We start from the raw sequence: 14,952 nt of genomic DNA on the forward strand, positions 1-14,952 counted from the left end.
TAAAAATTGAAAATGGTTTAGGCGGGCGGGTTAGATATTTTGGATACTTGTTGTTAGTTACAGATTTGACCCGATTAAATTAACTGAAAATTAAGTGCCAACTAACTGAAAATTAAGTGCTATGGCGCTAATTACAAAAAGAAACTCATTTCAACTTGAAACTGAAGAAAATCTTCAAAAATAATCACAATCAAATCAAATTTAACTGATTTAATCGATGATGATATCAAAAACTTTTGAAAAACTATCACTCTTCTCTCTAAACTCTCTCCTTTTTTCATATACCCTAGCCTTAAGAGAAGCGATTTTGATCATTTTTTGATTCAAAATCATCTACCCATCCTCTAATTTCTTTTTAAATATCGTATTTGATATACTTTGCGGTAATAATAACAGATTTGAGATATGTTAGTATTTTTCATTCTTCGATGTTTTGACTTTCTTAATGAAATTTTTGTTTTTACCCTTTATAAGTCTTACTATTTCCTTGATATGGAGCGTAGATTTAAAGAGTTATCAATAGAAATTTTATTTATAATATTCTCTCAATCGTATTCATTAAAAAACCAAAAAGTCGATTTGTGATTTAAAATAACTATCGAATGAAGCGGACGGAACGCCAATTACTCATTGAAAGAGCTCTATCGACGCAGTCGAAAAAATTAAATTTAATTTTTCAGTTATTTTACTGATGTTATATTATTGAATTAAATTGTACTTTTATTTTTTTTATTAATAATTTTTTTTATTATTTCCAACAAAAAAAGTTGAATTTTTAATTAAATATAAGTTCAATTTAAACAAAAAGGATTTTGAACTCCATTTTTTTTTAGAACCAATGATGATTAACCCTCATTTACCGGAAAATGAACATTTCCGTCAAACACGCAATTTCTACCAGAAAAAAACTCCCCACTTAGCTAGAGAGTGAGCGACTTGGTTTTCTACTTTTTATGTTGATAAGAAAACGACTTATTGTTTTATAATAATATATTTATTTTAAGAATTAGTATCGTTATTAATGAGATTTGAAAATGAAAAAAAATTGACTCTTAAAACGTGCTGATAAATATAAATTAAAGAGTTTGTTGGACTATTTATTTATTGTTAATATTTTTGAATTTAATTTTTTTGATCATTTTAAAGAGTTCATTAGAGGATAAAACATTCAATGATGTGTTTTAAGATGGTTGGCGCAATCCATGACTGAAGCGGTAAATTGAGTGTATCTAAAAAATTCTCCTATTATAAATAATGTTTGAGCATCTCTAATACTATATACTTTTTAATTGTAAAAAAAATATTTTTAAATAAATTTAAAATATACTGAATTTCTTTTATCAAATTGATTGTAATCTATATTTAAATAAGTCTCGTAGATAATATGAAGATAATTTTATTTCAATGGCAAATTTTTAAAATATTGATCTTATAATCATTGTTAAAAATAATTTAATGTATTTATTTTTTTAAGAAAAATTCAAATGCAACCTGACATAGAGTGAATATGGACTGTTTAAAAAATTAAAAATTATTTAGATGGAAAATAAAGAAAGTTATGGTTTGAAAAAAAAATTGACACAATTTTTTTAAAGTGGTTCGATTTAATCAATTTGTAAATTTAATTAATACTTAAACAAATCATAAGAATGATGTTTTAAAACTCAACATGACTATGGAGATTTTTACAAAAGCTGAAATTTCTAATTTATAACAAATTGGTTTTTGAAAACTAATAAAAAACTCAAAATAAAATTAATGTTTCACAAACTAGTTCAATAATAAAAAATGATGCACAGCTAAATTTTTAGATAATTTGATTTCAAAAAACCAAAAATATTATTTGTGGTGCTCTCTCTAGGTTTTAGAGAGAGGGAGAGATGAATAAATTTTTTAAGTGAGACGGGCTTTAATAGGAGGATTTAGCAGATAAGAGGATTTCCAGTCTTTCACTAAAATCATCATTTATCTGCCCATTTATGTATATTTTGTATTTGTTTTTACTATGTTATGGAGATTTATGTGTTTAGAATTTTGATGTGTTTTTGCAGTTGGCGTATTTGGTTTTTGCTTGAGTATTTTCCGGTAGATCAAGATCTTATAATTATGGATGATAAATTGTTCCATGTTTTGATAAATTATGTTTTATAAAGTCCTCTTGAATTTTTCAATATTCTTGTGATGATTTTATCTTGTTTTATTGTAGATTTATATTGGTTTCACTAATTTTTACAATACATCAAATTTACAACTGCAGATTTTTAAAAAAAATCAAGCACTCTGACGCATTTATTTAGTTCACCTTTCTATAGAGTTGTAAGGCATATATGCGACTAAATCGTCTATGATTGTAGCATACACGAATTTTTATTTGTTAAATCTATAAGTTTACTTTATATCTTACGATGTGACTGTTTTATTATTGAGCTAATACAATGGTCCCTATGTTGATTTAAAAAAATTAACGAGTTTTTGGAGTTTTAAACCATTTTAAGAGAAAAAATTATAATTTTAAAAATCTGTACCATAGAAGTTAGAATTAGAGAATATGATAAATTGATAATTTTAAAAATTTAAAATATAAAAAATAAAAAATAAAATCTCTTTGGATGATGATCTTCAAATTTAATTTTTTCCTTGTTTTTTTAATCAATTTTTCCTTTTAAAGATAAACTAATTGTTCAGTTTTTTTATATGGTTTTATATAAGTGGATTTTCAATGTACTTTGATAATTATCCCCTCCATTCTGAAATAGTTGTCGTTTTAGCCATTTTCACACAAATTAAAAAATCAATAAATATGTTTAAAATTATAAGTATTTTTACTAAATTACCCTTCTTGAAAGTTGTTACCATTAATTAGTATGACTCTTTATTTGTATTTTTGTATTCTTTCAATGAATTAATGAGCGATATATGTGGAAAAATAGCAATAAATGCTTTCTTGGTATTTTAAAGTGACAAGTATTATGGAACAAAAAAATCTCCCTAAAGCGACAACTAATTCAGAATGGAGGGAGTATTAAATATATAATATTCCTTTTAATTTTACTTTTTATTATTTAATCCTCATTGATTCACATGATTGGACCTCTTCATCATGTCGTTTACGTCGTAGCAGTATAAATATTTATTTCAATTAAAGTTAAACCCTTTTTTCTCCCTTAATAACTGAAATGAGGTTGACAGCTCAAATACTAAACCCACTAATAACATTCCCTTTTCCCAAAACACCCCTCAACCGTCACTCCGTTATGAAAAAAGCACTACTCCTCTGTTCACATCCCTACCGTACTCCCGCGCTTATCAACACCGAGAAAAGAAAAAACTGTTTCACAACTTTAACAACCCCTCACACTTCCCAATGAATCAAAACAGCTACATGCGTACCGCCACGTGTCCACAATACCACGCGTACGACTGGGATCTCCCCACGTCGCTATCGAATTCCTGGCGCGCTCCAATTAAGGAAACCGGTAGCGACTGCACAACTCAAAAACGAACCGGCGTTTTGGTTAGTAATAAAGTGAAAGTAACAGGGGTAGTTTGGGTAGTTTGAGAGAAAAACAGGTCTTACGGTTTCTAACAGAACTGGAAGCGAAAAACATAAGACTTTCAAAAAAAAATTGGTCTTAACCAGCAAAACCAACTAACTAACATAACACACTTTATTTTTGCATTCTCGGCGCTCAATGGCCGATTCCGAGGTAAAATTACTTCATTGCCCTTTTCGTGAAATTCTTGGCCGGTGGTTTCATTTGTGTTGAGTGATGATGCTGATGACTGTCTACGGTGGTTTTGGTTTTTGTTTTTGTAATAACAGAAATTAACGGCGTTAAAGAAGGCGTACGCCGATATAATACTGAACACGGCGAAAGAAGCGGCGGCGAGGATAATGGCGTCGGAGAGGAAAGCGCAGCGGTATCAACGGGAACTATTCGCGGCGAAAGATGAGGCGTTGCGTATGCTTATTAGACTCAAACAGATGATGGATTCTAAGGTTTTTTTTTCTTCCATTTAACGGTTTCTTTAATTTTTGTTCTTGATTTTGATTTAGTTTTTGATTTTGTTTTGATTTTGGTTTTGTAGTGTTGTGAAATAATGTTTGGTAATGTGGATTTTTGGGTATTAAATTGATTTTTTTGTCTGTTTTTGTTTCAGTGTGTTTGTGTTCGATCGTACATTATTGGTATAACTGTGATCGGGTGTTACGAATAAAGAACGGTTCTTGATATAATATAACTGAATCAGTAGGGTTAACTGTTTTAAACTTTAGTTTATATTTACTTGAAGACACTTCCTAAAGAACTGTCTTCAGGTAGATATAACTGTAATCACACTATTTTTGCTGTCTTTCTTGAAACTCCGCGTCACATGTTTCTTCGATATTTGCTTTTGAAACAACCCTAATTTTCACCAGCATTAGTGTTATATCTGTTAACTTTGTGAATTGGCTTGCGCTAGAACATTATGGTCTGTTGTAGCTTCAAAATTGCTGGTCGTGTTTGAAGGTTTTATATGTTATGGTTTGATATGGATGTTGCTGTATCTACGAATCGTACATTTTTGTTCTGACAAGAATAGCATACAGTTGTGCTTGATCTTGTGTCGATGCATCACTAAGTTCTTCAGTCCGGCACAAGTACAGTGCCGGGATACTTGTAAAGGCATTGAAATCAGCTCTTGATTCTATTTAGAGTTGTAAGTTGTGACATGTAGATGTTTATTATATTTTTGTGCGACTCATGGAAAGATGAGATACGAAATATAACTATCTTGTGGAGTTTTTTGCTACCATTGTTTTAAGTACTTTCTCGTGTTTATGCTAATCCAGGGTCCCAAAACTGACATGAGAGTTTTTTATGCCTCAAGGATATTTGCATTTTTTTTTGTGATTGGTCCTTCATAAAGGATTTGTACAAGGATGGACTTGAACTTCCAATGTTGTTCATATCTTTCACAATTGTTAACTTAAAGGATTCTATATCTGTTGAGGTGGACATTTGCAATTTGAGCATAGAGCACAACTCACATATGTAATTTGAGAATTTCTCAAGCTCATAAATCTTTCTTCTTCAGAACTCAGAAAATTCCTCAGTTACAACCATCATGTCACACGTTAGATTTTTGTGTGTGTGTGCTTCTCCTTTATCCAAATTCATTGCATTTTTTCATATTATAATCAAAGAGGTCTTCGGTACAGTTGTCTCTAATTCTCTCAACATGTTATTATGCTTACTCTACATTAAGCTATTTTTCTCTTCTCTCCAATATAATGAGTTTAAATCCTCATACCTTGATCAAATCTTTATATGTATAGGTTAATGAAACAGAAATGACAGCCTTGAGTCAACAAAGAAGGATTGAAGAGCTAGAAGCACAACTCGGGGAAGCTGAGGATATAGTAAAAGACCTTAGATCAGATTTAAGAGAATTGCAGGATGAATTAGAGAATGCGAAAAACAGTCAGATTCAGCCTTTGGATAAACAAAATTCAGAGGATGAAAATACGGTTATACCTGCATTGGAGGAAAATAGAATTGGTACTTCTACGGATGTAATATCTTCTCTGCCTACGCCACAATGTGATCAAGTTATACTTCTCGAGACAACGAAGTCCACTTCAAATGGGACATGTGATGGCAGCAAGTGCTACAGTGCAAGTGATTGCCGAGAAGACAATTGTGTTGTTTGCAATCCTGATTTTGCCTCCATAGTGATGAGAACCAAAGAGCCTGAGCTGTATAGGAATGGATGCACTCAAAGAATTCGTGCTTTGGAAAGGAGTCTATTAGGCGGAAATCTGTCTGTTTCTGGGCAAGTCGATGGTGTAAAAAATCAGTTATTTATAATAGCAGATGAAGAAGATAAGGATATATGTAAACAACTCAACGGCAAGGTAGATACTATTTGTAATGTGGAGAAAATTCCTAATACAGTCAAGGGTGAAACTGTAAGTAAAAAGAGGAGAAAGTATGTGTCTCTTTCTGGAGATCAGATGTTTATTACAGAAGAAGAAGAAGAAGATGATGATGATGAACATAAAGGTGCTAACCTGGCTGTCGAGGCTGACAATAGTTGTGATGCAAGAGATTCATATGCAGTGGAGGATAATGGAGGAGGTACCCCTAGAAGTGTAAGACAAAAAAGAGCTGCTAGATACAATAGACATAGAGGATATGAAAGTCATGTTCATGACGCTTTACATAAGAATTATCAAACTGGAAAAGCTTCTACAATAATTGATAGTATATCTTTGGAGGATCCTCAGCCACTTATGGTACCAATATCACCTTCTAATACTACTGAAAATAATATACAATCAGGATCTTTGGAAGTTAATGAAAGTGAGGCAGAAACTGGCAGAACTTGCTTAGTGCAGACTAGAACAAGCAATGATAGGTTGCCAATAGATGAAGTGGAGCTGGCTGAATGTGATGCTGAATCTGCTGAGTGTTCCGAATTTTCAGCTAGCAGAGCAGATTTGCATGTAGCCAGTGCGTCGCCGTCAAACTCAGATCTAAAAGAACCTGATTCCGCTGATGCAGTTTCTGCTAACCCTCAGCCGTTGTACAAATACACATTCCAAAGGAAGAGGAAGAAGGAATCTCTGGGCAGTCCAGACGGCGGTACATCTCTTGATAATCAGACTTTGAAGAGAGATATGGGGGACAAACAATGTGGTATTTTAGACAAGTCAGGCTTGATGGCTGAATCATCTAGAGACGGTCGAAGGTTGGCACAGGTTGCTCGTCAGGTCAGTTAAATTTGGATTTTTCTTACCTCCAAGTGTAATTTTATGTTTGCTTCTATCAGCTAATCAGTGGTATTGTTTCATATTAAATTCAAGTGGTATAGTTGATGTTGGTGCTAAGTGGATCAACAAATTTAACCCATTTTTGAAAAACTTGGCATGCTTAATCAATTTGTACTGTTGTATCTTTGGATAACCGTCAAATCTGGAAAATGGAATACTTACCAGTATCCACTTTCCCACAGTATATCCCAACAGAAGCAACCCGGTCACGGAATGATTATTGATTTTTAGGACTGTGACAATGTGGATGTTGTAATGGCATTTATTAAAACCAGACATCCAAGTATTATGTATACAACATCAATATGTGTGCTTCTTTGCAGAATCTTTGTTACTAATATATGGCCTAATTACTCAAAAACCCCCCACCTTTCACTTTGTTTTCGTTTATACCCTGACCTAGGAAAAATGTCATAAATACTACTGACCTTGTCATTATGTTTCGCCCGTACCCTCGAGGTATTAAATTGATCTCTTTTCATTTGAAAAAGAGTTTAAAATAATCCTTCATTTTTAGCATATATTCTAATTACACGTCAATGTTATTAATTATACAAAAACACCTTCTTCTTTAAAAAATTCAACTAATAATAATAATTTAATTTATATTAATTATCAATAATTTGTTAAAAATAAAAAACCGTAAATTTTTTTACATCAGACTAATTAATTTCAACATAATACCGTACTTTAATTTTAAAATCTATTTTCAATTTTTTTTTAAAAAAAAATTAAAAAAAATAGCTCCTCCTCCATGGGAGGAGGAGCTTCTCCTTCCTTCCATGGAGGAAGGAGCTCGCAGCTCCTTCCTCCATGAGGAAGGAGGACGCTGCTCCTTCCTCATGGAGGAAGGAGCTCGCAGCTCCTTCCTCCATGAGGAAGGAGCACGCTGCTCCTTCCTCCATGTGAGGAAGGAGCAGATCTGCTCCTTCCTCACATGGAGGAAGAAGCAGATCTGCTCCTTCCTCCATGTGAGGAAGGAGCAGTGCGAGCTCCTTCCTCACATGGAGGAAGGAGCAGCTCCTTCCTCCATGGAGGAAGGAGCTTATTTTCGTAAAAATAAAAAAAAAATGAAAAAAATAATATTAGCGGTTTTTTTAAATAGGAGTACGGAAATAAATAGGACTTAATAAAACTATGTTATTTTATTTATTTATTTTATTTAAATTAAAAAATTAATTAATTTTGGGATTTATTTGAACGTTTTTAAAGATGAAGTATTAGTTTGTACATTTTTTAATAGAAAAAGGTATAAAATAACCCTTAAATTTAGTTGTTTTTAAGAAATCATCTTTTTTTTGAAATTTGGGGTACGGGCGAAACATAATGACAAGGTCAGTAGTATTTATGACATTTTTCCTAGGTCAGGGTATAAACGAAAACAAAGTGAAAGGTGGGGGGTTTTTGAGTAATTAAGCCCTAATATATTGATCTTTTAATCTGCTTTAAACCTGTATTTGATAAGTCGTGCATCTATTTACTTTTTTCTATATTCTGATTAATCCCTCTCCTACATTAATTTTCTTTTCTAGTTCCTACTCCTTTATTTAGAATCCCTCTCATACTTGCACTTTCGACACTTAATGAGACCAAAAATCATACGTTTTCTCACTCCTACCAAATGTATAGAATTTCTCATTTTTCCATTGTTTTGTGTTTCCTTGTTTAGTCTTTAATAACCGATTTTAATGTGGTCTAGGTTATAAGTTGGGTTTACACCTGTTATTGGTGCGTGTATGCTCATCTTCGAAACTACCTCTTGCTGCCAGCCCCTTGCTTAATGCTTGGTCTATCTTGAAGAAGGGTTTAAATGTGTTTATCCCTCTTGTATCTCTACCTAAGGCACAACTATATGGGTAGTTCCTTCTGTGCTGTATCTCAACTGCGTGGCATTTTTCTAATGTTATAAGCGCCTTTTTCCGACTTCTCTATATATAAATGGTAGATAAGTGCATAGATTCTTCTCTGACATATATACCACTCATTATTCCTTATGTGTTTATAAGGAGTCGATATGTGCTTCATATTAGCGTGTGGTTAGCAGCTCTAATCCTCATTGTCCCGTATATCTGGCATATCATTCATACCTCGTAATTGATTTGGTTCGAATTTCTTGTTGTGCAGCTTATATCTATGTCTGGAAAGCAATGGCAGTAGAGTTGGTTTTAGTTCACGTGGTTGTCGAATATGGTTCATTGCAGCTGTGCGACGTTGAGGACGAAAATGGCAATTGATAGATCAAGAGCTGAGCTGAGCTGGCTTTACATTTCTTGCAATGTTCAATAATGTTTTGGGCATTGTTATATATTATCTAGAGTATATGCATTATTGTGTTTCTTTTTAATCATCATCCATCTTTATATGATTATATAGAAATAAATATTGAGGTTGTTAACATTACAGGTATTAGATGAGTTTTAGTTGATTAATTACAACATAATTTTGTCTTTTCTCTTCTTCTGTGTGTTCTATATTTTTTTTGTATATTGAAGCTCAATGAGCTGGATTTAAACTATGAGACACGCCCGGTCTCTAAACCATGCATCGGTTTGATCGGTTCGCTTGAAAAATAATTTAAATTGAAATAAATAGAAATCAAACTAAACAGTGCGAAATCAGTTTGGTTTGGTTTCTCAATTGAGATATTTTAAATTAAAGAAAAAATATGTAACAGGGAAAAATTAATACTAAAAACCTAATATGAATAAATTAACATTTTTAATGCATTTTAGGAAAATATATGACATTTAATCATTCAAATAGTAAATAATTACTTATAATTTAAATAAAATTGTGATATAAATTTAGAATGGATGGAATAATAATAATAAAATAATAGAAAAATTATACTAATATGTAATTTATGTAAAAACAGAAAATTACATTTCAATATATAATTTATTTATTTAAATTAAAAAATTAATAGAACTGATTTTTTATTTTTATTTTTATTTTTATTTTTAAATTGAACTGAAATGAATTAATTAAACAAATTAGTAGTTTTTTGGGGCTAAAGTGAAAATACCCTGTTAAAGTTGCTAGACAAGAAAAAAAATACAGAAGTGAATTTGAAAGAAAGAAGATGGGATTGGTAAGCAAAGCAGGAGACGTAGCGTTCAAAGCGTTCACCGCCGGTCTCGGCGCCGCCACTATTTATCTCACCGCGACTTTCTCCGTCAACGTTTATAGAGGCCTTTCTTGGCACAACGCCCAATCGGTACTACTTTTTAATTTTCTTTATTGAATTTCCTAGCTCCTTATTTAGGGTTTGATTATTAGCAGATTGGATGAGCGATTCTTTTTCCTTGCTTCAAAATCAGTGATTATCAGTGTGATGCACAATCCTTCAGCAATGAATCATTGCTATATTTGATGCTTTTGATTCAAATGAATTTTATTCAAGTTTGTAATTGTGCTTAGTTTGCTTATAAATTTATTTAGGAACACTATTTTTAAGATTTTGTAGAATTGATTATTGTTTATATCAAATTTAAATTACTGAATAAATTCATTTATGAATGGAATGAATTTTAGATTAGAATTGAATTGAATCAAACAAAGGGTGATTTATTATGGAAATTCTATGCTATATCTTATTTTGCCCTATTTCTTATCCTAATAACAATTTGGAGCTTTCTGATTACAAGTTGTTATTCATGTTAAAGTTTCGTTTATTATTGTTTACACGGAATAACCTGCTGAAGTCTACAATTTCATTTTATAGTTTCTGCTAAGGTTTTTGGTGCCAATCTCTTATAATTCATCGTTAAAGCAGTGTTTGTAAAATTTCATGTTATTTTGCTTGCTGTTGTACTTGCTGCTGAGCGAAATCTCATGTTGCATAGTTTGAGTTCGTATTTGTGAGATGAGATCCCTCAATGCAAACACTTGCCGCTTGTTAGCTTTGTGAACGCTGCAAATTATTTAATGTTGTTATGCTACAACTTCCATTTCTTTTATCAAGTTTAATGTTTGTTTTCGTTGGAAGGTATGGTGGCTTTGAGTAAAGAATCATAGCTATGGTGTTGTTGCTAATTGCCATTTTTTACTTTGTGAGAGCTCTCTAACTGGGTCAAGTAACTTTGTCTGCAGAAAGTTGACGAGCAAGGAACTGCTGAGCAACCTCAATGACTTACTATTATGGCATCTCATATTTTCAGTCAGCCTTTTGGATGAACATGGAACATTACTGTGTAAACTTTAATATCAACTTTAATGTCTAGTTGTAGTAGGAATTGCCTTAAAAGTTCTTTCTTTTTCACCATGGATGTAGCAGTTTGGGCTGAATTTTGTAGTTTGATCTTGTGGCCAATGTGATTTTGGTATTGCCTGTAATTGATTAAGCAAATTTGTTTTTCATTCCTGGAGAATAATAGCAACATTTTAAACTATTTTCTTGTTTCTTCCCTTTACAGTAGCTGTTAGTTTTTGTTTTGTTGTTGATGACTTGATCATTAAATTTTAGAAATTGAGGAATTTCGTTCATTAGGAATAGAGGAGGTTATGGAGAACAGTGCTGTCGCTTCTGATATAAAGATTTTTTGTTTACAAGAGGCTGCATGCCGAGAGGCTGCTTTCCTTGTAATGTAAGCTTTTCGCAGTTACGAACTTGCAGTTCTATAATGATGATCCAAATTGGAAACTAGTATGATAGATGTAGGATATATGTGGCAAAGCAGGTCATCTTATCAGTTATCAACGAGAATGATGAACTTAAAAGGAATGCTCTCTATACATATTCAACACTATACGTGGTTCCGAATATTTGGAGAATACAAAATATTTGAAACAAAAGAGAAAGAATGCTACGCTAAATGAAAATTCACCCTTCACTTTTCAATTCTATTTTTCTAAAAGAGTATGATATGCTCAATTCCGTATCTAGTCGCCCCATGAGTCCATGCATTGTATGAATTGCAATACGAGGCCTCCAAGGATTCAATGCACTCTCCGATGCTCTCTTAGTCATCGTTCTCATAACAGTACAACAACATTTCAGGCCAAATAACTTGGACTGTCCAAGTTATGAAGTGTATCTATATAAAAAAGAAAAGCAAATCAGGTTGTTGACCGAGATGTTAAACTTGCTGTCAACTTTCATTTACAATCTTGCTATGTAAAACAATGCATTGAAAACTAAAAATTAGAATATTAGGTAAAATTCGTTCTCCGATGATTAAGAACAAATGAAACTTGGAAGACTAAAATAGAAACTTGTTATCAAATACCTGCTTATTCTGCAGCCAGCGTTGTAGTCCTTCTAACATCTTCCTTGTGATTCATGAATCTCTGCTAAAGGATTCAACTGAAGTCGTAATCTACGGCTTTCCAAGTTAAGCATCTCAAAATTGTCACTCTTATCAGCTCCGCGACGCATGGTAGCTAGGGATGAAGTGGCACCAGAGGAGATTCTTGAGGTTGAGTAGCGGCCTTCTGTTTTTCTCCAGAACTTGGAGGTCAAAAAATCTGCACCGGGCAGCAAACAACATGTAGTTCTACTGGAGTTAGTCATTCTTCCGCTTGTTACAGCCAAGTCATATGAGATCTCATCAAGCGCCAACTCTAGACCATGAACTCGTGTCTCCAGAGAACGCATTCCGTTCTGTGAGCTCCCCATAAATCTCTACATGTAAAAATAAAAGAGGCAGAAAAGGATGAGGAGATGTATTTTGAAATGCACTAGGACTGTATGCTGGAATGAATCATTAGCTTCATAATTTATGCAGAAATGTTTAATAAATCAGATAAGAAAATGGTTTGCTTAATTTAAGTCCTTTGGTTCAATCAAAGTCGTGCATCTAAATTGTGTCTGGTAACTACCATCAAAATCAAATGGAATGAAAACATTTCAAGCAGATGAAAATACCTGCAGGAGATCTAGTAGGCTAGATTGCTGTCTTTCAATCTGAACAAGCTGGTCGCGGATTGAAGACAAATCCTCACACTCCTTGTGATTGTTGTGGTGATTTTCAGTAGCATTACTGGCTACAGCAGTTGACATAGGAGGCTCCTCATTATAAGGAACCACACGAGATCCAGACTTGCAGCCACTAAATTTCAGTGTCTTCTCATCACAGTTCTTACCAAAAAGGCCCCTCCTTGTTTCTGGCTTTACAGACCTTCTTTCTGGGGCGTTCTCATTGTCACCAAACCCAGCTGAGGAAGTACTATTATTAGAAACCGCAACATCAACCTTCCAATCCAAGGGCTTCCTGCAGTCTGCTTTTTGAAACAATGAGGTACCCGTTTTCTTTTCAGCATTTTTCGAAGAACCTCTCCTCCTCGTAAATGCGGTGGCTGGTGAATTGTCTGAAGGAGTGGCCCGGCTACCTAAACCAGGCTTCTTCTTCGTTTGAGGCGTTTCAAAACCAGCAGCACAAGAATTTTTCGAACTAACTGGATATCGCCCATCACTCGCATTCTCTGTTTCCAAAAGAAGATATTTTCCATGAACATTTAGAAAATGACATACAAAATTTAAGATGATCAAGAACATATAAACCATTATAATTCCGCTAATGCAACACATAAAACAAAGTTAAATTTACCTTTAGAAGAAGCCATAGATCTTGGAGGAGGAGAAACATCATCCGAAACATCTGGAACCTGCTTCCAAGCTTCAATCATCTGATGCATAGCCTCCCTAGCCGCTTTAACCTACACATAAAATCAAATTAAATCAACCCAAATCATAAATCAAATGAAAAACCGAACACAAATCAAATCGAATTGGCAAAACTAAAAACCTTATCAAATTTCCGAGTCTCAAAAACTTTCAAACACGAAGATTTAAACTCAGCCAAATCATCCCTCTCCACGACAGCCAATCTCTCAAGAGCTTCAGCAGCAGCTTTTCTAGCAGCCCAATCATCACCACTCAAAAACCCAACCAAACTCTTAACCAACCCACTCAACCCTCCATAACCTCTCACTCCACCGACCCCAATCACACTCCCAATCACCACCAACCCCGCACTTTTCCCTTTATACCCCTCGCTCTTCAACACCCTCTCCATCTTCACCACCACCGCCTTCCCTAACTTTCCCGCGTCCGGATCCGGCGCCGAGTTTATCGCAGCCGCCAAACACAAAGCTGATCCGACCTGCGCGTTCACTTCCTGCTCCGTGAAAACCGCTTCAATCAACGGTTTCAGAAACGAAACGGAGAATGGCAGTTTCGTAATATTGGACGCCAGTGATGACACCGTCGTCACGCATTGCGTCCGGATTGACGAGTCATGGTCACGCAGGCGGCGCGTGATATAGGATAATATTTTAGGTAACGACGGAGACAGAGAGTTCGTATGGTGGTGAGAGAGCGTAGAGATTAAACGGAGACACTGTCTCCGTACTAACGGCTTATCATTAGTGTCGGTTGAGAGTAAACAGTTGAGAAACAATGGAATTGTACTGTTATCTAGGGTTTTAGCGATTGTTTCCAGCTCCGTCGCGGCGAGATTATACGTGTCTCGGTCGGAGAGTTTTGTTATTAGATTTAGCACCTTCAGCTTCATATTCTGCGCCATTTTTGCTTACTTCACGGCGGAGATGGAGATTTAATGTGGTGGTGCCGGAAATAATGGCAGCATTGCCGGTGGTGGTGATCTGGCAATGAGTAGTTATGGCTTTTTAAAGTGGAAGGGGAGATGGTCACGGAAAATAATGAAAAAGGAAGGTGGGTGAAGTAAGATTAAGAACGGTGTCGTTTCTTGATTATGAAGGGAATAAAGAGTAGCTGGCAGTTGTTAATCATGGGTAAGTGGCAATCAGGTGAACTAATGCAGCATAACTAATTAAGTGAAGAATGATTAAATGTGGTCGACTCCATACTTAGGTGACGTTTACCCCATCTGATTGGACCAACTGACATTTTGTATTTTCCATAACATATGTAGAGTAGAGGATAAGGTCTTATATTAGGTCGTGGATTATAACCTCTAGGATTCTAACTTTAACCTTTCATTTTTAATTCTAAAAATTTTAAAAAAATTATAAATATTTGTGCTTATAGAGTTATTTTTGTTGTATGTATATTCAAAATTAGTTTTTTTATCGAAAAAATTCACTTTTTCTGTTGTAAATCGATACATTTATTTATTTTATGTATATTGAAAATTAGTTTTTTAAAAATATAG

General features: G+C 33.9%; 2 protein-coding genes across 3 annotated transcripts; one reads left to right on the forward strand and one right to left on the reverse strand.

Moving 5' to 3' along the window:
- Nucleotides 1–3,596: 3,596 nt before the first annotated feature.
- Nucleotides 3,597–9,273, forward strand: LOC126674758 (uncharacterized). 2 transcript variants are annotated; one of them, XR_007639618.2, is made up of 5 exons: nucleotides 3,597–3,707; nucleotides 3,824–4,000; nucleotides 5,321–6,757; nucleotides 8,517–8,673; nucleotides 8,942–9,273. XR_007639618.2 is itself a non-coding variant. In XM_050369259.2 (4 exons), the coding sequence occupies exons 1-4, from the start codon at nucleotides 3,693–3,695 to the stop codon at nucleotides 8,972–8,974; spliced, it is 1,662 nt and encodes a 553-aa protein (XP_050225216.1). In that variant the 5' UTR covers nucleotides 3,597–3,692; the 3' UTR covers nucleotides 8,975–9,273. The 2 variants fall into 2 exon arrangements, 1 of the variants encoding a protein (XP_050225216.1); XM_050369259.2 differs by lacking the exon at nucleotides 8,517–8,673.
- Nucleotides 9,274–11,525: 2,252 nt separating this feature from the next.
- LOC126673451 (TORTIFOLIA1-like protein 3) lies at nucleotides 11,526–14,663 on the reverse strand. Its single transcript, XM_050367604.2, has 5 exons — nucleotides 13,564–14,663; nucleotides 13,366–13,474; nucleotides 12,684–13,240; nucleotides 12,046–12,440; nucleotides 11,526–11,853 (listed from the first exon to the last, which is right to left on the reverse strand). Exons 1-4 carry the CDS (start codon nucleotides 14,341–14,343, stop codon nucleotides 12,078–12,080), a joined length of 1,809 nt encoding a protein of 602 aa, XP_050223561.1. The 5' UTR covers nucleotides 14,344–14,663; the 3' UTR covers nucleotides 11,526–11,853; nucleotides 12,046–12,077.
- Between the last annotated feature and the right edge of the window lie 289 nt (nucleotides 14,664–14,952).

The sequence above is a fragment of the Mercurialis annua genome, linkage group LG3 (assembly GCF_937616625.2).
Source record: "Mercurialis annua linkage group LG3, ddMerAnnu1.2, whole genome shotgun sequence".
Classification (NCBI taxonomy): Eukaryota; Viridiplantae; Streptophyta; class Magnoliopsida; order Malpighiales; family Euphorbiaceae; genus Mercurialis; species Mercurialis annua.